This window comes from Macaca fascicularis, chromosome 11 (assembly GCF_037993035.2).
Source record: "Macaca fascicularis isolate 582-1 chromosome 11, T2T-MFA8v1.1".
Taxonomy (NCBI): domain Eukaryota; kingdom Metazoa; phylum Chordata; class Mammalia; order Primates; family Cercopithecidae; genus Macaca; species Macaca fascicularis.
In genome coordinates this window covers 87,267,058-87,294,831 of record NC_088385.1, presented here as the reverse complement: position 1 = coordinate 87,294,831, position 27,774 = coordinate 87,267,058, and the positions used below count along the sequence as shown (strand labels likewise).

Below are 27,774 nucleotides of genomic sequence, written 5' to 3'. Positions count from 1 at the left end.
GTAAAATAAAGCCAAGTTTTACTGAGGGAAAAGTGTTTTCTACATTCCATTTACACATCAAGAGCCAATCCTGGATTGAGACCAGAGTTTTATACTTAAGTAGTTATAATTAAATTAAGACCCTTGAAGTGTAGAAAGAAAAGAGTACACGGAAGAAGGAAATTTCCATCTGTCAAAAGAAAGAAAGGTAAAAGGAAAAATTTTGCACTACGAAAAAAGAGTGAGAGAAATAAAAGGGCAAAGACATCACACTGGAGTGTCCCAAGATCTTGGGGTAAGGGTTGAGTGGTGACAACACCTGAATAGATTTGGGAGGGAAATCCCAATGTAAAGAAGCCTTCTTCTTTTTTCTCAGGATGGAGATAAATATGACAAGCCGCTTAGAAAATCTCTGTGTGGAGCAAGATGTAAGGGCTCCTCTAGCAGATCATCCAGAGCTAGAGAAGGGTGTGGAGGTAACCTTCTCAAATCCTTCACACTGTAGATTGGTGCAGAGAAATCAGCTGGGAGTATCTAGCTACCCGAGGTTCAACACAGACGTGTTAGGGAACCAGGGGACTAGAATAAGCCTTGAGGCTGGACCAAGGATAAAACAGAAAATAGGAACCTTGAAACTACAAGCGGTGACTGCAAGTTTGTGCCAGAATGATTCCATTAAAAGGTCAGGTGAGGTGTCTCACAATATTGATATGGGAGAGGGGCAGGGAAGTGCTGGGTAGAGAAGGGCAGGTCCCTGGCTAGGGCTCCACCCCGGGCTTGTGCCCAGGGACCTAGATGAGGACAGGCATTTCTGTTTTCCCGCCTAAATGTTGCATTTCCCAACACCACCCTGGCCCACCACGCCCCTATCCTGTGCCTATAAAAATCCCAAGACCCTAACGGGGATACACACAAGCGGCTGGACATTGACAGGAACACGTCGGCGGAAGACACAGCGGCTGGACATCGAGAGGAACACAGCGGACTAACAGCACACACTGACAGACGCCGCAGGCCAGCAGGCCATCAACCAGCGGAACAACGCACAGTTTGGCGGGTGAGGACGAAGGACAGTGCGCTGCTGAGTGACCCGACTCCAGGGGAAAACCATCTTCCCACTCCATTTCCCTTCTGGCTCCCTGCCTTGCTGAGAATTATCGCCACTCAATACATCGTGCACTCATTCTCCAAGCCCCGTGTGATCCAGTTGTGGTACTCCAAGGCAAGAAAACCCTCTGTCCTTGCGATAAGGCACGGGGTCTAACTGAGCTAACACAAGCCGCCTACGGATGGCTAAACTAAAAGAGCATACTGTAACACAGGACCACTGGGGTTTCAGCTGAAAACATTCACCCTTAGACCCTGCCATGGGGTCGGAGCCCCACAACCTGCCCGTCTGCATGCTCCCCCTAGAGGTTTGAGCAGCGGGGCACCAGAGAATTGAGCCACGCCCCCGTTGCACGCGCTGCGAGCAGGACAAGGGAACTTTTTCTGTTTCAATATTACGGATTTGAGATTACCTCACCCCATTTTCAATGGGCTTCCCCTGTACCCAGACTACCTCAGAAAACGAGATAAGGATACCTCTTGACGGATGAGAGAAAAAGTACAATTGAAGAGTTAAACTTTGAATTGATTGAATATTTACCCAAAAGAGACTGAATTAAACCCAGAGGGAATGATAAATGAATGGGTTATCTAAAATCAGTGCTTTCATCAACCCCAGCATCACTGCAAAAAGCAAAAAGAACCAGTTACAGAAAATAAAAGGTCATGTTCTATATGACATCAGAATTGTTGCATATAAAATTTGAGCCATACTATATTCTTAAGAGGTGATGTAATGTACATTGTCATTACTTATTCCTAACAAATCCTGATACCTTTAGACATTTTGGAATTATAAATAGACAACTAAAGTTATAGTTAAGTTCCTAGAATAGGAGGCTCCCATTGACATGGGAGTTCATGCCCAGAGAAAGAAAAACTGGGTAAACAGCATCCCTTAAAATGCTATCCCACCACATGTGTTTCTGTCTAGGTGTGCTATGCATTATGCTAAAAATACACGGAAGCTCAAGGAAGGGAAGCATGATCACTGCATACAAGAACACAGTTATTCTCATAATGCAGGGCTGAAAATTCCCGCCAGAAAAATCTTGATTCTCGCTTAATTAATCTGTTTCATTTAATTTTTTTTCTAACTTAGTAAATGGCATCATATTCTAGTAGTAATCACACTTGATTCAAAAATCTAGAAGTCATTTTTGATTCTTCTCTTTTTCTTATCTGCACAGCCAATCCATCACCAAGTCCTGTTAGTTTTTCTTCCCAAATGTAGCTCAAAGTTGCCCACTTCTCCCCTCCATTGTCACTACCATCTCTTTCCCAGACTACTAAAATAGCCTAGCATCCCTGCTAATATTTTTGTCCCTGACAGTTCATTCTCTGTAAGGAATCTAAAGTGATTTAAATTATCTATGAACTCCCTTTATAGTTAGAATGAAAACAAAATCCTTACCATGGCTTGACTCCTGAACTTTATCTCCTGCCCCCACTGTTACCCTCCTCTGGTTCTCTAATCCCTAGCAACATTGACCTCCTCTCTGGTCTTCAAAGTGACCAGTTGTGTTTCCCCACAGAGTTTGTGCAGTTGATATTCTCTCCTTCTTGAAAGTTCTGCCCTGTAGATTTTTACATGGCAAGAAAATCTTTCTTGTCAACTGGATCACAGCTCAATGCCACTTTTTTAAAGAGAACTTCCTGAAGCATCACAACAAAAGTAGACCTCCTTCCCCCAGCGTTCCCTTGTTTGCTTGTTTATGGGTATAAAATCCAGTTATCTCTTTGGAGTGTAAGAGATACAAGATCCTTGAGGGCAAGGGTCTTATGTGAGTCTTGTTCATCAGTATATAGGTATTCTATCAATATTGTTCAATGAATGAATGAGTGAATAAATAAATAGGGTAATGAAAAGGAATGGTTACCTTCTTCCCACTGTTTCCTTTTCACTAACTGGGAGTCATGACACTCCCAGTTTCATCATGACTAGGCAAAGTCACTAGGAATCAGGCAACAAAGTAAAAAAATATATATAGTCTTAAAGAGAAATATGCAAAGGGGTTAAAGGGGAATTAGGAAAGAAAAATCTTAATTTAGGAAAAGGAAGAGGAGACTTCTTTAAAACACCATAGCATCTCCCTCAATGCTGGTCCTTCCAATTCAGAAATATAAAAGGAAACGGCTATGTTTTATGAAGTATTGTGTAAATTGTATTTTCTGAGTTGAAATATATGAAATACACTAGGTAATGTATTACCTAACTGGTGAATCTCAAGAGGATTTACATTACATCAAAGTGAAGATTTCAATCTACCAAGTTCTCATGAAGTAGTATAAGCATGTTAACTGACATGAGATACAATGTAGGATTTCATCTTTTTCACAATTGAAGGATAAACAGGTAATCAGGGTAATGGTGATCAGAAATAAAATACATTGTTTACATTTCAATAAAAAATTGACCTTAAATAACAGATTTCTTTAAAAATAGCTATTTAAAATGTTTACTAAAATTACTCTGCTCAAGGGATGCTTGAAAGATGGTGACATGAGAGTACTTGTGTAAAACTTCAGAAGTTTAAAATTATATGCTCACATTTATACAAGCTGACTTGTCAATGACTTTTAAGAGTAGAAATTTAGTATAATTATGCATAACACATAATTTTTTGTTTTAATTGCAAAATTATTTCATTTGACTATGATTGACTCACTACATAAAAGGGGAAAAACTTATTTCTTAATAAAAACATATTAACTAGCCTATTAATAATCAGGTTTCTAATGCAGCACCACATTCTGAAATCTCAAAACTGCATTCCTATTATGTTACAGATTAATATCTGTTCTCAGAACTATTTCCAAAAAAAAAAAATTATTACCAGACATAAACTGTGTAATAAAGGATAATTCCATTTGGCTCCAGAGGTGGTTGCCATGACAACTTCACCGTGACACCAGACAACTGTTTTACAGAGAAGTCTTGAGGGGGAGAATCAGGAGCTGAAAAGTTAGGGTATAGAATAATGTATTTTATTAAACATATATAAGAAAAAGTTAACATGGAAATACACACAATTTTTATTATAAACTTTCTGGTAAAGGAATTAGGTTCAGTGCTTTTCTCCAGAAGCACGAGAGACTGTTTATTTTCAAAATGAGATGATAAAGGAAGATTTTGCATGGTGGTATTAGAACATCTGTTTCTGTGATTCAATGGAAAAAAATATTTCATGAGAAAGTAGAACAAGGGGTATGTCACAGTGACTCACCTACTGTTCAAGTACATCTTGGTCAACTGTCATCCTCTAATAAAAATAAAAACTTTATTGAGGGTGAATAAATACACAATAAAAGGGGTCCCTAGACAATAAAAAGAGGTGGGAAAAAAAATCACACATCCAAGAAGTTGGGAAAGTGATAAGCATAACATTGGGAAAGCAGTTAAAATGACTGACCTCACAAATGAAAACTACATTCCTCAATCTCTGTTGTGTCATTAAAAAGTAAAATAATATCAAACTCTGTTCACTCAGTCTTCAAAATTGGTTTACAAAGGAAATACCAATGTAGCACATAAATAAGAAAATAATGTAGAATCTACTTATAACTCTGCTATAATAGTGTAAAATACAAATACATTTGCTATTTGGCATTGAATAAGTGGTAAAAAAAAAACATTACTGCAAAATAGTTAGCCAACTTTATACTTCCATTTAGGTAAAACATTTAGAATGGCATTTCTCAGCTGCTGTGTAACACCACAGTAATGTCTTAGAATAATAGAATACAACTTTTTGCATGTAAAAAAGGAAAACACTAAAATTTGGTTCATTGTTACAGTGATGCACGGAATGTGAATTCATAGGTAGCTAATAGAAATTCTGAAAATTTGTTTACATCTTTAAACAATGGCAATTGAAATACAGTCCATGTACAGATCACTATTTCCAACAATTTGGACAGAATCCTGCCTGACTTACTTCATTTTTTTTCTTTTTTACTTCTCTGAATAATCTCAGCTACAGTCGTACGTGTTCCCATGTGTGCATGTTTTCATTATTTTACTAACAATAATTTTCCAAATAATTTTATTGAGCAGCAGAAAGTTTATGAGACAAGTTATAAGGAATAATAGTGATAGCTGTATTTGGTATTTTCATTTGGTTATTTTCACTGGCACTACAATAATGTTGCTATCAAATAATAGTTATCACAAGAATGTATGCATCAATGAGAGATGTCTGTTTCCCAAGATAAGAATTATCTCTGAAAATTCTCTTTTGTTTGTCAAAACAAAAACCTATAAATATTTCTCCTAGCATCCTTGTAAAATCTGTTTATTGTTTACAAAAAGGACTTCAATAAAAAATGCAGTAACTTAGAAACTAATATGTTGCAACTAACCATTTCTAACATGCTCTAAGATGCTTATGTGGAATACCAGATAAAGGTTGGTGCCTTTAAAAGCTAACCTTCAGTAGATCTCTGAATATTTTATTTTTAATGTAAAACATTTTATTGCTAAGTAAATGTAATTAACATGTCTATCCAAAAAAAAAATCAGTGCACACCCACTGTAGCAGACTAAGTTTTAATCATTTTGGCATATGTATTCTAAAATGTTTTGGCATATGTATTCTAAAATATAATCCAACAAAATTGAAACTAGAAAAATTAGAACTTTTGCAGTGCATTCAATTTGTCATCTCAGAGCATTGCAAGGTAGCTGAGAAAGGAACTTCACAGTCTATCGCTCCTCTGCCTGGCATGATCTTTCCAATTTCTCGCCCTCCTTTTTTATTCATCTTCATGTCACAGCTTTGCCATAACTTCCACAGCTTAACTTTACCTCACATCCCAGAGTAGCTTAGGTCCTTCTTTTGTCCTGGTGAATAATTTGGGGAAACATTTATGCCAGTAATTAAAATCATAAAAATTATTTGTTCACACATTTGTCAAATTTAGGTCTCTTGTGCCAACCACAAGCTGCATGAGGGCAAAGAGTTCCTAATTCCCAAATAGGCAAATTTTCTCAGATCTTTATCCATTCTCGATTTTCTGCAATTTTTCAACAAGGGAGCCTTGTTCTTTATCCTATTCCTTAGAAATTATATGACTTGGCCAAGAATTTAGATGGAACTTTACCTTGAGGAAGCATATTTTTAACGGCCCAGGTAATTCAGATACACAACATACTTTGGAATTATTGACTTGAGTGGTAAAAGCTCTGCCTGCTCAAAATATATGTTCACTACTGGTCTCATTCCATCATATAAGATCTCAAATTCTTGCCATTACGACCTTTTGATTAGATTAGTTACATAGAAGTGGGTATTATTTTCAGAAAGACATTGGTAAATTTTTTACTAATATTATCTTAAGTATATATAAGATAGAAAGGAGCACTAACTTTCTTCCCCAGTTTTTAACCATTGACTTACTTGGAAGGATTTTTTATTAAGATAATTTTAACTTTGAGAGCAAGGAGAATCTATTTATGAAAAAAAATGGAATTTTGGCAGGTAAATGTGATGGAAAAGCAAGCATAGTAAGAAGATACAATGACTATGGAAAACTGACCCACGGAGGCATCACACTTAGAAACTGGGGCAACCCAGAGAGCCCTAGCCAAGATGCTTTGGTGAAATTCTTTGGTAGAGGTTAAAACATGGAGAGACCTGCAAAAAGAGAAGAGGGATGTGAAGACTTTATTCTTTTAAAAAGAAAGAGAGCAATGCTGGGAAAAGTCTCCCTTCCTAGCAGTGTCTAATGCACATTCTGCCCTGGTGAATGATTCTAGACTCTTAAAATTCATAGGCTATGGCCTAGCTTTAAGATAGGGAAACTTGACAGAAAGAAAGACAAAAAAAAAAGATACTCCACAAACACGTATGATACTTCCAGGCCTACCCTTCATGGAAACAGACATTCCTTTTACAGAAAAAAAAAAAAAAATATTCTCTAAATATGCAACGTATAAAATATAAAATGCAAAACCTAATCCCAAATGTATCTTTCAAAAGTTATTTTCTTAGCATAATATATGTCTAACTTGGTAAGTTATCAATGTAAAGTGGCCTCAGTAGTAAAGCTGATTTTATTTGGGTTAGGGAAAGGTATGTTTAAATATTCAACATGAAAGCTACTAACATTGGGGAATAGCATCTTGTCCAATTATATAGGGAACCTGTACAATAGCCTGATCTCATTATCAAGCTAATCCTTAATATCATAAAAAAGTACTGAACATTTACATAAACATAATCTGCTTCAAAGCTCATGTTAATGTCTATTCTTAAAAATGTAAAAGTTGAAAAACACAGTCATGACATATATCAGTTAATGTTCAAATCAAATTTTTAGCCTTAAAAATGTCCATGGAAAAACATGACTGACTGTTTTTTACAGAGTACTGATGACTTTAGAAAAATAAAAAGCATTTTATGCCTGATTTCACTGAATGTAAATCTAACATTGCTAGCTTATTTTATACCATGACAATGAAATCGCTGTATAACGCTGGTATGGTACACAACTGATACCCATGACTAGAGGAGTTTTTACATTGTTTCATTCTATATATGTGTTTCTCGAAATATTATAGAATCAAAGTATATCAATATCCACTATTATATTTACCATCTTCCTCAGTCAGTATACTTATGGGAGCACTCCGAACTCCTTCACCTTTGAGTGTACTAGCAGACACCTCAATCATATATTGGGTATATTTCCTCAGTCCTAAATAGAAATAAAATAGGTAAGAGGCAAACTATGAAATGGCTCTCAATACAATCTTCCAAAAATAAAAACTAAGTGAAAATGTCATTCTTTGGCAACAGTAGCTCTTATTTATGAAGACAAAATGATATAGGATAAAGTGGAAAAGGACGGATCTACAGTATTCTTTCATGTGACTTGCAATAAACTCCTAGCTTATGTAACCAAAAAGACAAAATTGTAATACCCTGCATGAAAATAATCTCAAACTATTAACATTAAGCTAATATTTGTGGTTACTCTGTCATTATAAATGCAAATATCCAATATTAGATTTGTTTTTTTACCTTTAATGTTTTGGGTTAAAGAGGTTGTATTTATAGTTCTTTCCTCATTTCCATTACTTCTCTTGAGATAAATTGTATATTTTTGTATGATTCCATTGGGACTACTTGGGGGCAGGAATGATAGCTCAATCTCTCCAGAAGAAATATTTTTGTAAGTGATATTTTCTGGTGCACTATCAGGCACTGAAAGAAACAAAAAAATATAGATACATAAAAACAATTCCATTCGAAAAATCTATTCTGCTGAAATTGTCACTGAAGCGCACTAGGTTATTTACATGTGAACGTTCACTAGAATGCAATGGTAATAAACATCCTGAATGAAGTAAGGTATAAATAAATTATAGGACTTACAACTGTATAAGAAAAATTTTCATTCAAAAGAAAATACTACTATGATTCCACAGAATAATAGTTATAAGATGATACGTTTACTAAAATACTTGGAACTATAGGAACCTATCTTATACTGAAGAACACACAGATACAAGAAAGAGAATTTTAAAACACTTAAAACTTGATTCTACTCCTCATTAATGATAATATAAAAAAAGATCAGTAGGTTAGTTTTGGTCGACAACAGGGTCTATGACAAGGCAAGGAGTCCTTCCTAGATGTGAGACTGCATATTATGACCTGGCAGCAAAACCACCTCCCAAGAATATGGGATATCATTAAGTAAAACACTGGTTTTCTGTATCTAACATTTTTATATGGAATACATTATACATAAAATGGTTTTCCATGTAAATTTGAGCCCAAAACTATATACAAGATTCCAATTCCGATAAAATATTGGAGCAGATACCCTAAATTGAGTGAATATCTTACTTAAAATAACTAAAACTCTGCATAACATTAAGATAAATTTTCTTTAAGAAATTCTGGTGCTGAAAAGAAAGTTAGAATCCAGTGGTGACTGGCCAAAAGAAGTCACAGAAAAACAAACAAGCAAACAAAATGCAAAGACAGAAATCCTGAGAAGGAAGCTGGTACTAAAGCCAGTTTTGCCTTGCAGTAGATTGGTTAATTCTAGTGCCTTTGCATTTGTATAGTAACATCTGTGTAGTGTGTCAGAGAAAGACTATAAAGTCCTGGGGCCAGCTGAAGGATGAGCCGTATCTCTGCAGAAAGACCTGAAATCCCAAAAGAATGCAACTGTAACCAGTGTTATTATATTGAACAATTCTAGGGGATACTTTAGAGTCTTCTGCATGTGCCATAGAAGTCTATGTGAATGGTAACTCCTGGTCTTGTGCAATGTGATGCATTCATTCTCAAGGAACAGGAAGTGAGAAATAAACCTGCCATGCAGAGAGGACAGAAAGGAAACCTTTTTTCTATCTTGCCACTCCTCTGGGTGGAGAGATAGAAAAGAAATAAAAATTATGCTGTTTTGGATTTATAAGCCTGTCCCCATGATCATATGTTGACTAAATCCATGATACCTATACATACCCTGAAGAAACCTCTACTTCAGAATTTAAATTAAAATAAAACTGTAGTCCTGAGCTGCTATTACTCCTAAACAACTAGAAGTAAATAAAAATACTTGCTGGAGGAACTCAACTTCAACACAACCCACATAAATTTCTCACAGCTAAAGTTTCAAAGAGTATGAGCTCATGGATAAAATCACTAAACACACAAGCAAATCAGATATCAATAGTGAAAGTCAGCAAAGAAAAGAAAAAACACATACACATACACAGTAGTCAGATTTTGAGATTCCAGATATTGAAATGTTTAATATGTTTCAAGAAATCAAACATATTTTAAAATATGAGCAAAGAATTATTTAAATAATGGTAAATAATATTAAATAACCAAGCAAGTTTGAAGGAGAACAAGATAGATCTTCTAGAACAGAACAAAATAACTAAAATTAAAATTCCCTTGAGGTATTAAAGAGCAGATTAGATAAAGAAGAAGAGAACTTTAGTGAAAAGGATGATAGTATTGAAGAAATTATCAAGAATGTAGATCAAAGAAAACAGTTATGGAAAATACAAAATGGCAGTTGAGACATAGATGATATCTGCAGGGGGTTTAAGATAATAGAGAAAATAAAGAAGAAATATTTAAAGGGATAATGGCTGGGGCTCATCAAAATTATTCAAAGATACCAAACATCAGATCAAATAATTTCAGTAAATCCCAAGCATAATTTTTTAAAACCATATTTAGACATATCATTGTGAAAATACAGAATACCAAAGAAGAAAACATCTTAACAGTACCAGAAAGAAAACAAATCATCTACATAGTAATAACAATTAGACCAACAATCAACATCAGCTGAAATACAACTGGAATTCTATACCCAGAAAAATAAACAGTAGCAAACTAAAAACATATTCAGACAATAAAAAAAAAAACCCTGAGGGATAATGCCATCAACACATCCTCAGTAAATGAAATTGTAGACAACGTACTTTAGGTAGAAAACTATTTACCACAGATGAAAGATCAGAGTGGCCAAGATAATGGTCTAAAAATTGAGTATATAGAACAATAACATAAATAATTAACTTGGAGGGTTAAACAATATAAACTAAATAGGTAAATATTATTGCCATTCAAGAGTCCTGTTATAAGACTCTTTTCTTTCAAATGAAAGAAACTGAACTTTTTTATTAGTATTCTAAATTGAATGGATATAAAAATTACTAATAGTAAATTTAGTAGATAAATAAAATTCAGAAGCCTTAAAAGTGTAGATACAGTGTCCTTCCCCTCAATTGTTACCAGTTATTGGGTTATGGTGTCAAGGCACACTTAATAGGAAAAAGTAATTTTAAAATACTGATATTTTTAAAACTTTGAGATGATTGCAATTCAATGCATAGTTTGATGTAGCAATATAATTCCACTATCCTTTCTATCCTAAACACGCTAAACGTTCTCTAGTGTTTTCCCAGGCCAACACATTGCATTGAGAAAAATCCTCAACATCTACCCTGAATGCTTTCTTAACTTTTGGCTCTAAGTGAAATCTTGGACCTGCTGAGAAATACCACTACAGTTTAGCCCTCTTGGGTATCATGTTTGTTTTTCTCCCATAGTCCCACTAACCATAGGGCGTAGGAGTTGGGTAGTTGCATTTATTGCTCCTTTTTTCTTCCTGAAGAACCACAGATCCATTGAAGCCCCATTCTGTTAGATACCATTACATGCTACCCCTCTTTAAGACAGACAACTGGTAATACCTCTGTCACTTCTCTGAACATCTCAAAGATGCTATCACTTTGATGACTGACTTCTTCCCTATGACTCAGAGAGGTCAATATCCATGCAAATGATCTATCCACTTCCCTGGACTGTGTATTTCTTTATCTCTATAATTCCAAAAATATTTCCCCCCACCTAAGTTTACCCCACTACACTTCACTGGCTTTCATGGAAACACCTAAGACTTTGTCATTAACAATAACTACCAATATTCCTCTCTTTGACAACTGACTCCTATCTTTCCAGCTTACTGACTCTTATACTTTGAATCCAACAATTCTCTGACCCTCATCAAATCTTTACTGTGCATTACCTCTGTTATGCCTTCATTTCCCTACATGCTCAGGCTAGAGTCCATAGTCACTGTGATCACTTCTTAGCTATATCCATCACTTCCTTCTGTTTTTATTTTACTTTCCTGGCAAATTATAATTGGAATTAAACAAAACTCTGCTAGCTTCACATGCCCAATATAATAACTGAAAATTGCATTTTTTTCAGCTATTAAATAGTGTTTTACAGAGTAAAACACCATTCTATGCTGACTAGTTCCACTTAAATTTATAACCTCAAATCTCAAATGGATCCTTTTCATTTCCTGATAGCTAATGTTTTTGTTTTAGTTAATTCAGTCTCCCACTCTTTAAAGTATGTTTTCACCATATTCTCTCTTCACAAACCTCTGATAAGCCCTCCCTCTCTTTATTTGAAGCTAATAAACTTGCTTCTCATTCCATTGCAAAAATAAAAACACTGAGAAGAGAGCTACATTATCATCCGACTTCAAATTTTCCCTTAACTGCCTTCCCTCTTTCCTCCTTTCCAAGCTCCATCCCTCCACGTCTGCACTGGATTTCATTCCTTCTGCCTATTCAGAGACTTTACACTTGAAGTTAGTCAGATACACATGTGAACACACATACACTGTAATATACATTCTGGTGTTTAAAAAGTCTTCTTTTGATTGCACTTGCTCCTTCAGCTATTACTCAAGTCTACTCTCCACTTCATATCAAAATTCCTCAAAATTTGCCATTCCTCATTTTCTACATTTTTTTTTTTTTGCCTGTCATACTCTGTTAATCTCACTTTGTTTTTCTCCATTTTTTTCCTGTAAAACCTACTCCTGTGAAGTCACCAATGACCTCCATTCTTGCCAAAGCACTAATCAATTGTATGCCCCATCTTACTTTACTTGTCAGCAGGATTTGACATAGGGAATAAACTCCTTCTACTTGAAAATCTTTATTCACTTGGCTTTGAAGACACTATCTTCTTCTGGTTTTCCTTCTATATCCAGTGACTTCTGCTTTGTCCTTGATTAGCTCTTCTTCTTGTCAAAGTCTATGTGTCGTATTACCCAGGACATAGCTGTAAGCTTCTTAACATCTCCCCCTATTGTCCAGTGATGTGACTTTATCCTCATCCCTTGATTGAATATCAAAGATACAGTGAAGCTCCAAATTGTATATGCAGCTCTGGATCTTTTCCCTGAGCTTTAAACTTATTTATCTAACTGCCTTCATAATGGCACTTGGATATTTGAAACATGTTCCAAACAGAACTCCTGGATGTTCTCCGTATTGACCTCTTCCCTGGACTTCCCCGTCTAAGTAAATGGCACTACCACTCACCCAGATACTCAGACCAACAATCTACTAGTTCATCTTGATTTTTCTCTTTACTTCAACATCCAGCATATTCAGCAGCAATCTGTGAAAACTGTAACCCATATAATGTTCCTATTTCATAATTATTCAAAAGCTCCTCATTAAAATTAAACTGCAAATTTCCTACAATGGCACCCAAGAATCTCATGATCCACCTCTGCCTCTCGCCTCATCTGTGAATTCTCTACCCCAACTCACACTGTTCAAGTGACAGAAATGCCCTGCTCTGCCCCAACTCCACAGTTTTTTTCCTCTACAAGAAGCTGGCAATTGCTATTCTTCCTCTGGAACACTTTTCATCCTTATCGTTGTCTCATTTAATCCTGCACCTCATTAATATCACTGGGCAAATTAATCTCTCAGTGTGGCCTTTCCTCAGTGCTCCATCTCAAATAGCCCACTCACTACTCTTTCTCTCTTCTATCCTTGATATTTTTCACTTAGCAAAACTTACAACTACTAAAAATCACAAATTTGTTTACTGATTTGTTTTCTAATTTCTAATTTTCTAATTGTCTAGTGTCAAGTTTTAGAAAGGTAGAGACAGATCATGTCTTGTTTACTGCTACAGCTACACTATCTAATACAGTGGTAGAACATAATATGGAATCCATAAAAGCAGTTCAGTGAATGAATAAATATATTTAATATGATATAGAATATATTAAAAATAAGAAACTCACAGGTAAGGAATAGATACAAGATTGGGTTGAAAAACTCTTTAATTACAAAAAGGGAATTTGTGATGCTATGCTTGAATTTTATAGCTCAGTGTAACTTCCGATTTTGAAAATTTCGCATTAGATTTAAGTTTTCCCTCCACAGTTGTCTGCCTACCACCAGTAGTCAGTGTGCAAATATGCATTCCTGACCCAAGGCTGATCTCTTTTGTATTTTTATTCATTTACCCTTAGGGAATAACTAGTGCTGGATAGTCAGGTAGATAAAGCAGGACAGACTCAATGACTTACTGGTTTTGAAGAGCTATTGACACACTTAGAATTTTCTGAAATAGCACAGAGTGTCCCCCAGTTGTAGAAATATTTTATAAAGTAGATAACTGATGAATACAAAGGAATGATTATAATCAATTGGAATAAGCTGAACCTATTAAAATTCCAAAACAAAAAAATACATAGTCCATGATGATAGTAAAAAAAGGGGAAGTTATCTTGAATCTGCCAAAAGACTATTGTTTGGCATAGATAGCTTTAATGTATGCAGACAAATTTTAAAATGTAATTAATTAATACAAATAAATTTATGGGGTTCTACACAAAATTTTGGTCAACATCTAAGTTATTATCCACTCATGGTTGTTGCAGCGAATCAGACAAGGTGTTTTGTTAAAGGCTTACTGTAAAGACGGTTATGTCTTAAAAAGGAAAGGGAATATGTATAGATCATCAAAAGAGTAATTTGTATGGGAACTTCTCACAGTTGTATTTATGATTATTACACCCTATGAGAAAATAAAAGCAAATCTTAAGCTTGTTGGAAAACTGCACAGTCTATGATTAAAACACACACACACACACACACACACAGAATCAATCTTGTATTGATTTTTCCTGGTGTTTTACTTCCAAGCATTAGTAAACTCTATTTCTCTTAAAAAGATAAGACGTTTAACCAAATAATTTATTCCCATTTTTAATTAGTAATATTAACACATCACTGAGTTAACACATCACTCAATTTCTCATGAAACAATATTGAAGAGTGGGCCCATATTTTTTACATGAATAGAAGGTATAATTACTGTATTTAATAAGATTATTTTGAGCCTAAACACAGAAAAATAGTTGCTCTTGAGCTCATCTTGCTTCAAATGACATTTGAGACCCTACTTAGCATTCTAGCTTCCTCTTTTGCCAAAGGAGCTAAAGTGGGTGGTTTAATAGCAACAAACATAATCTAGGAAAAGTCACTAATGTAGATTCCATTGTCTTCCATTTTCATCCAGGTGGAAAATGCACAGACGTTGAGACTACCCTAACTTAGGACAGAGAACCAGATATCAGGAAGATGGGCATTAAACCCTGTACTCTTACTCTTAGACTTGGCTAGGGAGCCATGGGATATATTGGTTTCCTCTTCTCTTTATTTTTTTAGCCATCTCCGGATTCTATTAAGTGAGGCCTGTAATGGGGGTCAGGAGGCCTATAGTCAAGCCCCAAGTACTATAACTTATGAGTCCTTTTACCCAAATTGTCCTAGGTCTCCTTACCTAAAAATTAAAGGGTTCTGCATGTTTTCTAAGATACTTTCCAAAATGAAAATTCTCATTTTAAACTAAATCTCAAAATTTGTATTCACTTAAAGTTTATTGTCCCTTTCTTCAAATTAAACTCATACAAACAGAAATAAAACAGAAAATAAAATTACATTTTCAATACTAAAAGATTATGTGCATGTAATAATCAGAAAACAAAAAAAAATTGCTTTATAATTCATCATTAAAATAAGGTGTTCCTGATGCTGTGGCCACTTAAACTAAATACTTGATAAGCATTCATAAAAATGGTTATTCTTTCATATCACAATAGAATCTTTCAAAGTTATTACTTTCTTCCCCATGCTGGGCAGAAGCCTAACAACAAAATATCAGTGTAACAATGCACAGAGAGATGTTAGATATAGTTTATAATTTACCAGCTTTGTTGATTACTTCCAAAACAGCATGTGCTGTGAAAGGGAAATGGGTTTTACGTCAGATAGCTTTGGACTCTAATTCCAGCTCATCACTTTCCAGCTGGTGCCATTAGGCAATTAAACACCCATCAACTAATAAAACTTAAGGAGGGAAGGAAATCCTTTTCTTCTACACTGCTTTATCCCCAGAAGGGCCTGGTATATTATAAATATGTTTTGAATGAATGAACCTCTCAAACCCTCCATTTTTCATTAGATTCAGTTTTCCGTGAAGATAACAATAATGTACTGCTTTAGTTTAGAATTTTTTCAAGACAATTTCTGTGAAACCCATTAGCAGGCCCGTGACACTTAATAGGTGCTAAAAATACGCTTGTTTCATTTCCTTGACCCACTGCAAAATAAAACTGAGTCATTAAAGATCAGACATTTTTCTCAAAAATACTTATTTTAGGTACAATACCTATAAAAGCAGTGAAACATGCCAATATATGGATTAATATCAATTGTCACTTCAAAGCTCTTGATAACGTAAAATGCTCCTTTCATTACCTTCTTATTCCTGCAATTTCAACTACTGCCATTATCTATGGGCTCTTTTGTATCATCTCATTGTGTTCATTTCTGTGAAGAGTCTCAACAGGATACTTTTCTATAAAAGTAAGCTACTTTACTAGATTTCTAGATCCTCAAGGTCAAGACAGAAATTCATATATAGTATCTGGCTGAACTATATGAAATTGCTGATATTTGGCCATTTGTGACCTATAAAAATGGTAATTTAATGTGGTCCCACCAGTAGCTAGTCAGTAAATATTTATTGTTTTAAATGTACAAATAAAATAGTAACTTTACATTTAGTTATTAATTCTCAGAATACATTGCAGAATTGGCCTAATAGTTATGCCACCAATACATAATAGTAACACAATATAAACAATAAAATAAGATTATCAGACAAACTGTCTTCCTCTAGTTTCACCGAAACTAAAACACAAGTAATTCCTTGCTTGCATTACTTCCTTTAGATGGGATATCTTCTCTCAACCTATCCAGCAACCTCTATAACAGGGATCCCCAATCCCAGGGCCACGGACTAGTACCAGCCGGTGACTTGTTAGGAACTGGGCCACATAGCAGGTGAGCGTCATAAAGCTTCTGTATTTACAGCCACTCCCTATTGCCTGAATTACTGCCTGAGCTCTGCCTCTTGTCAGATCAGTGACGACATTAGATTTTCATAGAAATGCAAACCCTATTGTGAATTGCCCATGCAAGGGATCTATGTTGTGTGCTTCTTATGAGAATTTAATGCGGGATGATCTGTCACTGTCTCCCATTACCCCCCAGATAGGACTATCTAGTTGCAGGAAAACAAGCTCAGGGCTCCCACTGATTCTACATTATGGTGAGTTGTATAATTATTTCTTGATATGTTATGCTGTAATAATAATAGAAATAAAGTGCACAATAAATGTAATGTTCTTGAATCATCCTGAAACCAACCCCACTTCCCTCCCTAGTCCAGGGAAAAATTGTTTTCCATGAAACTAGTCCCCAGGGCCAAAAAGGTTGGGGACCTCTGCTCTATAACATTCTTCTGCCCATTCCACCCTCCTCATTAAGATCCAGGCCAAATGCTGTCTCCTCCATAAGTCTTCTCCAGGCATGCCATTTTTGTGCTCCCACTCTGCATCTATATACATCTATCTATATACTATCTATATACATACCTCATTATAATCTAAGAATCTATTCCTATGAGTATGTCTCGCTTTTACCTAATTTGAAAGCAAGTAGCCATTCAACCTAAAATTTTTGTTTGTTTGTTTGAGACGGAGTCTTGCTCTGTCGCCCAGGCTGGAGTGCAATGGCCGGATCTCAGCTCACTGCAAGCTCCGCCTCCCGGGTTTACGCCATTCTCCTGCCTCAGCCTCCCGAGTAGCTGGGACTACAGGCGCCCGCCACCTCGCCCGGCTAGTTTTTTGTATTTTTTTAGTAGAGACGGGGTTTCACCGGGTTAGCCAGGATGGTCTCGATCTCCTGACCTCGTGATCCGCCCGTCTCGGCCTCCCTCAACCTAAAATTTATAGGTACATTGAAAGAATCCTTGGCTTCTTAAGGTCTTTTCATTTGAAAATTCATAGATTTTGATTAGTAGTTCCCTTATATAAATCAGACTTTAAAAATTTGTACAATAAACCTTTTCCTGCACTTTTGCCTGAAATAGAAAATTAATTTCTGGATTATACAAAACAAACTAATGAGGGATTTTAGGTTACGTAAAATGTAAGCAACATGGCAACTATCAGCTATGCTTACCATATCACTATGTATTATTAAACAAAGCAAAACAAAGCTCACCAGTCTCCGAAGTCCTTACAGAAAGTAAAGAAGATATCTGATTGCCATGACCAAATCTGGTATAAGACCTTACAGAAATGTTATAGAGGGTGAAAGGTCTTAAGTTCCTTAATATTATGTCTGTTGTTGATGTGTTCTTCATATATGAAGTGTCTCTATTTTTATATAGCACTTCATAAGCAGTAATGATCCCATTGGGCTTTTCAGGTGGTGACCACTTCAACCTTATTTCATTTGCGGTAACATCAATTACGTCAACATCTTGAGGTGATGATTCCGGTTCTAGGGGAAGAAAAGAAAATTTTTAGTACCTATATTTTTATTGATGCTTGTTGCTTTAGACCCTAGAGGTGGCATGAAGTGAAGGCAGTGAGCATGTACAATCACTTTTAAAAAAAAATTAAAACCGCAACTGATATTCTTACCATCTTCGGGAGTTCTCACAAAGATGTCATTTTCTTCAGACAAAGAACTTTCTCCAACGTGGGTTGAGGCTGCCACTCTCATTTTGTATTTTGTGTATTTCTTTAACCCTATAAGGACAATAGACAAACTGTTTAATGTCCTTAAAATAATATTCTTGGGATTGGTGTCATTTAATATAAGACCAGTAAGAATAATTTATACGGGGAACTAGCTTCCAAATAATTGCAGTCTCCTCAAATTCGTGGGCTTATAGGCCTTTCCATGTTGGTCATTTCAAATTCTTTCCTGAAATATTAAGGCAACAATTTAAAGTTGAAAAAGTAACTTTTTGGCACACTGCAGGGGGTATAGTTGACTTGGCACAAATACCATATCAGCTGAATTACTTCAGCTGATTTTTGCAGTCGTACATTTTAGTCTTCAATAATGAGTTATTTTGATATACCAGATACATTATTTCTTAAGTTAAGTAAATTTCTATGAGGCTTGTGATCTGATGCTTTTTACTTCTTTGTGGGTAAATCTAGTTAAAGAAAAACACATTTAATCGAGTTATGTATGCAGGTATTTTAAAAAGATATCCATGGCGACACAAAACAACAAAATATGAATTGACATAGCATGTGTTCTGTAGTATATAAGGCACAGGGAAATGGGCATATTTTCCACCAGAATAGAAATGTAAAACAAACAACAACAATAAAATGTTGTTTTCTACCTGTTATGAGAAAGCTGTTATCTATAGTAGTTATCTGGAATGCTCTGTTTGTATCCAGTTCCATTGCATAAATCGTATAGTGAGTTATTTTTCCATTGGGATATTCTGGAGGATCCCAATATAACAAAATAGATGAAGAACTAATATTTTTATAGTTTATAACTTTAATGGAGCTTGGCACTTAAAAAGAAGAATGAACATATGAATGAAAAGAAAAAGTATCACAGTGTACAACAGCAATATTTGCAGGTAATTGTTTCAAAGGAAATACATCCTTACCTTGCTCACGTGTCCTAACATTGAGAACTGTTGGTGGTCCTTCTCCCATGATGGTGAAAGCAGATACACTAATCATGTGCTCAGTGAAAGGTACAAGTCTCCTGATAACATAAGACAGCTGTTCAGCTGCAATGTCAGTAATATACTGATTCCTTGTAGTTACTGTTTGAATTCAGAAAAAAAGAGAAAAAAAGATGTTTGGCTTCACAATCAAAATTATTTTTTCCTTAGACTGTAAAATCTTAAAACTGACTTCTCCTTATTCTTTAATCTCTCCATGCACATCTCTATTAAAAGTAGATGTGTAATAATAGTAAACATAAAAATATTAATTTTAGAGATTGTATTGAATATTACTATGAATTTCTGAGTACCTCCCAATAATAACCACAAACACTTTGTGCTGATAATTTTGCTAGTTTTTACACATTACTCTGAAACATGACATTAGTGTTTTTAAGAAAACATAACTTTATTAAAGAGACTGGTTAGGAATGTTTTCTGAAAAGAAAGAGTAGGCAATAATATATAATTGAAATATTATAAATCAATACCAGGTTTTAGTAGAAGAGTTAAAGAAATACATAACTGAGATATTATAAATCAATACCTGGTTTTAGTAGAAGAGTTAAATAAATAGTTTTATTTGGACTCAAATTTCACCATACAGCCACACATTCAGTAAACCAAATAATTCTTTAAAGCAAGCATGCTTGGATAACTGATAAATAAATATCCCAGAAGGATTTCAAATGTTAGATTTTTGCTTTATTTATAATTTGTGCTTCTAAAACTCTTCAGTAGCAATTAGGTCAAACTTTAAGTTTTTAAGGGAACATCTGCATCAGAAATCTTGGGACTCTTAATTTTCAGTGTTACCCTCCATTCATCTTTGCACAAGAAAGATGGATCAGTAAGTGAAATACAAACATCTATTCAATGTAATGTGATTTTTTTTTTTTTTTACTAATTCTACCATAAATAGAATAACACTTTTAATTTTGAATGGGACAAATACCAAATCAGAGAAAAGGTAATAAAATAAAATATTCTTCTCATTTAACATTTTAGAAAAGGTAGAAAGAGAATATGTGTCAGGTGAGTATTTTTAATTTGCCATATATGACATTCTCCGTTTAGAAACTGTAAGAGCCACTGACACTGAAGAGCAAGTGTATACACTAATGACATCACCACATCGTTGGGGTCACCTACACCTGTTTATCACACCATGCACTAGAGTTGTAACTTTCTGACCTATTTACCTTTAGTGACATTTGAAAACCTATTAGTCAAAAGCTGTAGGGAGTGTGAGGCCTGTAAATGATTTGAAGATATGTTAATCCCTTCCCATCACACCTGCTTTGGCAACTGTAATAACTGATTGTCTATGCAGCTTGGCCGGAGACTCTAGGGTGCTACTTTCTCCAGGAGGAAGGTCAAATGGGTTAGGAGGGGCCAGCTTCTGCCTGTGTGGCATTTCCATTTGTTGCATGAGGTTTTCCGACAGCTAAAAAAAAAAAAAAATTGACTCCAGCCCAACAACCATTAATAACATGGCTGAACTCTACACTAAGGTTCATTTCTGTGCTAGCTAGCACCGGTGGCTTAAATGCACTTTATAGAAAATCAAAATTCTACCTACCAAGTGGTGAAGTCTGGTCTTCAGCTCTATTCCTTGCAGGAAAGTTATTATCTGGATGATTGTTATATATAAATGTAGCAAGTGAGTGAAGGTCAGATGACATCTCTGCTGAACCCTCATATAATCCTATCATTGGCTCTACTATGTTCACAATTTCTGGAGCCATGGGGTCATTTATATACTGTAATTAAAAGTAGATATTTTAAAAGACTGTGACAGTTATACTTCATGACTTAAATCAAGTATTCGTTTTAAAAACTTGTCACTTTGGAATCATGCCGTTATAAAAGATAACACATTTCCATGACCACTGTCTTCTTTAGATTCCAAAATTTCATTCTCCGGCTACTAATACTCTGCATCATTGTAGCACATTGTGACCATTGTATTTCCTAGTATATTGTATATTGGGAAGGAGCAGATTTTGTTCTGACTTGAGTTAGTTTCTTTATGGTAAGATAAGATGTCCTCATGCAAAGGTTTCATGACTGAGATATTGTAACTGCTCACCCCCAAATGGTAAGTGTTCTAGGCATACTGATGTATTAGAATGTGTTTTGCTTCTCTAATTACCTGTCCTCATTTGTATACCATACATGAGAGGTCTACATGCCTGCTTGATATACATCAATGATAATAGTTTATAATAGAGTGAAGTTACATACCAGAATAAAACTGCATGGTAATATTAATAGTTTTCACACAGGATTCATGGCATACCTGTCAAGACTCTGGACCTAAGGAATATTTAAAGTAACTGCAATTGTTCCTAGATCCTATAATGTAATTCACACATGTCAAGTTCACCAAAATGGCAAATACTGAGGTGAAAACATCAGGAACAGATTATGGACGAATACGGTAGAGGTTTTTATTTAGCTAACAAGATGATTCTCATTTCTCCCTCCCCACTAGCATAATTGATTGAAACAAAATAGGGAAAAGGTGTTTTGACCAAATAATATTGGATATTTGTGTAGAATGTTGACTTTGGAAATAAGAGTACACATGAATCAAAGAAAATGTTGCTTTAAGGGACTTAACCAAGTACAATGTGTGGACTTTCTTTGGAGTCTAATTAGAACATACCTAAACAACACAGGATGTGAAGATAATCAAGGAAATCTGAATGTGTTCTAGGTATTAAATGATACCAGGATGGTATTAGTAATTTTGTTCATTGTGGTCATGGCATTATTTTATGGGTGAAAATGTCCATGGTTTTTAGAAATTTGTGCTTAGATATATAGGAACAAAATGATGTTAAGTCTGGAATTTATTTAAAAACCCGAGGCAAGAATGGCAGCCTATTGATGATTACTGAATCCAGGTGGCAGGTATATGGAGGCTTATTAGACTCTTTTCTCTACTTTTAAACCTGTTTGAAATTTTCCAAAATAAAATACTTTTGAAAAAAGAATATGCTGAAAAATCTACTCTCTTGTGCTAATTTTTTTAACTTCTGCTTCAAAACTTACCTCCAAAACACATTTTTTTAAAAAAAATATTCTATTCCTTATCAATTCCATGCTCTTTTACCCTCAGAGTTTATAACAATTAATTCATAATATAGGTTTCAGTTGTTTATAAGTTTTGGTATATCTGTCTTTTAGTTATCTTACATGTGTTGGAGTTGTCTTCACTCAGAGAGCCAAAAACAGGTTTTCTAGGCCTTAGGAACATCAAAACACTTAATAGTTTCCAAAAAATGAAAGTAGGTGCTCAGGAAAAGGTTCAGTAAAGCAAGAAATTGTATGGCATTTCAGTTAACTATCTACAAAGGCAAGTTACTTAAATATTAACTCTTCTGAAAGATAAAAGAATGGAGAAATGAGTCAAAAAATTTTCAGTCCTCTGAATATTTACAAAACGTAATTGTCTAAATCTCATTACAACTCTACCCAGAAAAGTGTTGTCATGAAAAGCAGCAGGTTTCCCATAAAAACTACTTTTTAAAAGTTGTGATGAAGAGCTATGGATAGGGAACTCTATATGGGTTTGTTCCTATGTCCTTGTAGAGGACAAAGTAAAGGTCTTCTATCTTACAACAGCTCACTTCAGCGCTGCCTCCACGGGGAAATTAGGGAGGGCAGGAATCACAAACACATAACTCAGAGAAGCTCTGGTGTTGCAGTCAATACTTTATGCCCAAACCACACAGCTGTTTCCACTATCAATCAGTCACCCTTTGAAAATCTACTGTATACAAAGCACTATAGAATGAACTATAGTGAGGTAGTACAAAGAATTTCCCCCTCAACCATGGTTTTGCATTAAATCTCTCAATATTTTCTATCCCATGCCAGACAAATTATTGAGGCATAAAGCATAGCATCCCATCAATTACATATGTTAAGCATCTCTGCTGACAAACTGCCATTTCAAAGTGAGAGTTGACCTGAATGCTTTTGACTATGTGAATGACTCCCAAATTCTGATATTCTGACATTAGAAAAATCCTCCATAACTTGGGCAATGATTTGAACATTGGCTTTGTAATAACCCAGAATGTTATCACTAAGTGTGTCCTGTTGCGAATATTTCTCACACTTAACCTCTTAAGAAAAGACATTAGGTTAGACGTTAGTCAAGTTTTCCTAATGATAAAAAAGTAATAATATTAAAAGCAAAAATGTTAGGAAAAAATTTGGATTTAAGAGAGTAGTGGGAAGGGGCAGAGAGAAGCAGCAGTAGAAATGAGAGAAATAGGAGGGAAAAACGTCCATTGCAACACCTAAAAATTCCCAACTCACTGCTACTACTGACATTCTGAATTAGATATTTTTCTGTTGCGGGGCTGTCCTGTACATTGTAGGATGTGTAGCAGCTTCCCTGGCCCCCACCAACCTTAGCTGTGACAATGAACATGTCTTCAAAGATTAACAAATGTCTCTTGGAGAGCAAAATTGCCCCTGGTTGAGAACCATTGAGTTAGGGAATGTCACAATTTGTCAACATGAAAGGCCTTGCATATGCTGCCCAGGAATTCTTGGAATTTATGTGAAAGAATTAAGAGTCTTCAGAGTCAAATTCCTAATCCACCTGAATAAACCAACTTGATTTTACATGTAATAATCTTCATCATAGTGAATGTGATTTTATTTTCTAAAAAATTATATCTATCAGTTTAGGGTCACTGGAGGTCTGCTGAATTGAATTAATGAAATGTTTGACTTATTCTTAAGAAATGCTTCTATATGTTAATGTACACTATAACATGATTTGTGCTGTTATCAAGAAGTGGTAAAAAGAAAATTTTTTAATCAGCGTATGCTTGGAAATCTTCTAAAGGACGCCGTATTGTTCAACACATTATTCAGGTGAGCAAATCTTTAAGTCTTGACTATGTTTATGTTCCTAATGCTGAATAAAATAAACTTATCTCAAGGCATTGCTAAACTACTTTTGGGTTCTGTCCTCAGCCTCATTCCTAGCAACCAGCCAAGCATTTAGCACAAGACTTTCTTCTTACGTTCACCAGTGACAAACATTGATATTCTCAAGGAATACGTTGGATGAAAAGATGCATCTATATGAATCTCAGAAGTCTGTAATACTAGACAGCAATATGTCTATTGGAGAAAAATGTCTCAGGTTTCTAATAGAACAAGTACTGGATGGGATCTGACTGAAGTTCAAGCAAAGAGCAGTCCATGGAAATGACTTCAGGGTTTTTTAGACTTCAGTCTCAGTGGAATGAGGCTCCCAATGAAATGATCGTTTTTTATTTCACTATTTTGAAAGAAGGAAGAAATTTACATCGAAGGAGAAAATAATTATGCTCAATTTGGCTCCCTTCAAACTACATACAGAATATTGTGTTCAGTTGAGTAAGAGGATCCTTGACAAACTAGAAAATATGCACAGGAATATAATCCATGATATAAGGGACCTAGAAGCCATGACTAACAAAAACTAAGGATATTAAGTCTTTGGAAAACTCTGACCACTATCTTCGATGAGAAAGAGTTAAATCATTGTTTATTATTGTTGTCACTGCAAAGGCTAACGTTTTAAGCTTCTGTGTGTTACAGAGTGTTAAACACTTTTATTCATTTGAACTTGCTTTATTGTACCCCAAAGAGATAGATTATTTTTATCTCCATTTTACAGTCATCTGTTCAAGTTCACAAAACTGGTGACAGCCAAGGTAGGATTGGAACATTTTTCCTGGTTCCAAAGCTCATGTTCATAGCCACTATAATCTACTATATTGGTCTAGAGAGGAGAGTTAGGACCAACTGATGAAAATTAAAAGACTAATATTTCAGTTCAAAGTAAAAACAGCATCGTTTCTCATTCATCTATGGGTTTCTGTGTCTAACAGAATGCCTAAAACCTCATGATTACTTAAGAAATAGATCCTTGTGGGACCATAACAAAGAATACTTCAAAGCTTATAGGATAGGAGCTACTTTTGCAGTGGTAGATATCCTATAATAGTTGATAAAATATTTTAGCAGAGGTTGGATTCACATCATTTATTAGGAATGTTATAGATCAGATTCATATGTATGTATGGAAGTTGAAATAAAATATCTCAAACCCTGAGACTCATTTTGCTAATGTAATTTTCAAATATTTGTTTAAATATTAAAAGTAAAATTTTATACATATTTCAGCTTATTTAAATAATCCATATTTATTCAGAAACAAATAGATCATGGGAGTCACTGGAATAAAAAACTCAATAAGGGTAATGAGATCAAATCATGCCTAGCATAGGAAGGTTATATTATATTTTTAAGTTTAATAATCATGATATATGTACATGGCTACAAAAAAAAAAAAAGGATGATGAAGGGTTTATAATGAAAATGACTATTCCCTGTTTGTACCTTCCCTACCTCTTACTTCCCAGAAGCAACACTTTAAACCACTCCTGTTTTCACTTCTTACGGTGTTTACTTTTTAAATACTCAATAATATGCATATGCTGCTCTGTTAACACTCATTTATTTTAGAATCTATTGATTTTTTGCAATGATAGTGAAGAGTTAGGTTACTTAAATACATATATACCTTCGTCGTCTGTTCTCAATTCTTATTAGGTTACTTTCATAATGTAAATAATATACTTAAATCCAGAAGGATTATTCTAATAGGTGCTTGAAATATAAAATAGTAGGCTGGGGGAGTGTAGTGCATGGCCTCTCAGGTAGATACCCATTATACCCACCTCCTGTTGTTCCTGCTTTGTAAAATCTCCTCTTCTTGAGTGAGTTGGGACCTATGATTTGTATCTAACCAATAGAACAAAGCAAAGGGCATAACATGTCTCTCCCATGATCACATTATATAGACCCTTCTTACTGGCTTGATGAAGTAAATGGCCATGTTGAAAAAGGCCACATGGAAAAAAAAAAAAAAACTGTAAGGCACTAAGAGGAGTCTCCAGCCAAGAGCCAGCAGAATCCAGGGCCCTTAGTTCTAAAGCCAAAAGGAAATAAAATCTGCCAAAACCTGAATAAGGCTGCAAGTGGATTCTTCCCTAGTCAAGCCTCCAGATGAGAACACAGCTCAGCTAGTTTCTTACTTGCAGCCTTATGAGACTCTAAGAGGAGAACCAATCTAAGCTGTACCGAGATATCTGACCCAAAGAAACTGTGCAATTATAAGTACAAATTGTTTTAAGCTGCTAAGTTTGTGGAAAATTGTTATGGAACAATGGAAAACTAATATAATGAGATAACAGTAGTCCAGCCGAAGGACTATGCAATCCTGAGCTGAAGTGGGAGATACAGAAATAAAATAAAGACATATGCAGGTCACATTCTGGACGTAGAAATAACTGATCTTAACATTAAGTGGCTATTGAATGCTAAGTAGGATCTAAGTCAGAAGTGACTCCAAGGTTTCAAGCCTTCATGACAGACAGAATAACGGTTCCATTATCCAAAAAGACAAATATCAGACGTATATAAATGCCATAAATGCTCACTCTCAAAGTCTTCTGTACCATGGTTTCTTAGACAATGATCTTCAGGTCTGAGATCTGTGTTACGTACAGTCAGAGGGATTAGAAAATTCTAAACCCAGGTACCAAGGCTACAAGTCAGCCTCTCTTTAGGCCTTACTCTTGACACACTGAAACTAGTAATTGCCTGGACAGACCTTATGGGTGTCCTGTGGGAACCTGCACAGGTCACTGTCTCTGTCCCAATATCTCTGTCCTCATTCCCATGTCACATCTTCCTTCCCATCATGAACCAGGCCCTATTATCTCAAATAAGATTCCTGTTTCATTTTATGGGGAGAAAATAATTTAGATGTAATGAGCCTGGCAGAACCTTCCCACTAATGGCTGCAATTAGGAATCCAGAGTGTCAGAGAGAAGGATCAGAGTAGAAAGCAAGGCATAAGAGTCAGACAAATAGGAAGCAGTGATCGAAATTGTTAGGTCATCAAAAGAAAATGTTATGAGATGGCTGAAACCAAAGCTCTGTAGAACATCTTTACTAAAATGTTAGAAAAGAGTTAACTTTTTGAACTATCTTCATTTTTAATTGTGCAAAGCCAAAGGATTACAATGTCACAGTATACAAAAGTGCAGAAAATATTAAGGAACAAATAGTGCCAAAAGCTGAAAAGTGGGGGGACAGAGGGATGGATTTTGAAGGAGATAAGAACACAAGGGTGGTTAAAAATATTTAATCCTTGTATTGGACACTGGGG

At 35.2% G+C, this 27,774-nt stretch overlaps 1 protein-coding gene across 2 annotated transcripts in view; it reads right to left on the bottom strand.

The window, feature by feature from the left end:
- PTPRQ (protein tyrosine phosphatase receptor type Q) overlaps positions 1 to 27,774 on the bottom strand; it is a 266,655-nt gene that overhangs the window by 161,656 nt on the left and 77,225 nt on the right. For both annotated transcript variants that reach the window (XM_015431259.4, XM_015431261.4), the window contains exons 27-34: positions 21,100 to 21,280; positions 19,455 to 19,616; positions 19,176 to 19,355; positions 18,457 to 18,564; positions 18,032 to 18,313; positions 8,112 to 8,294; positions 7,684 to 7,785; positions 3,924 to 4,044 (exon numbers count right to left, since the gene is read on the bottom strand). In XM_015431259.4, the coding sequence (XP_015286745.3) occupies positions 3,924 to 4,044; positions 7,684 to 7,785; positions 8,112 to 8,294; positions 18,032 to 18,313; positions 18,457 to 18,564; positions 19,176 to 19,355; positions 19,455 to 19,616; positions 21,100 to 21,280 (1,319 nt within the window). The remainder of the gene's footprint in view (positions 1 to 3,923; positions 4,045 to 7,683; positions 7,786 to 8,111; positions 8,295 to 18,031; positions 18,314 to 18,456; positions 18,565 to 19,175; positions 19,356 to 19,454; positions 19,617 to 21,099; positions 21,281 to 27,774) is intronic.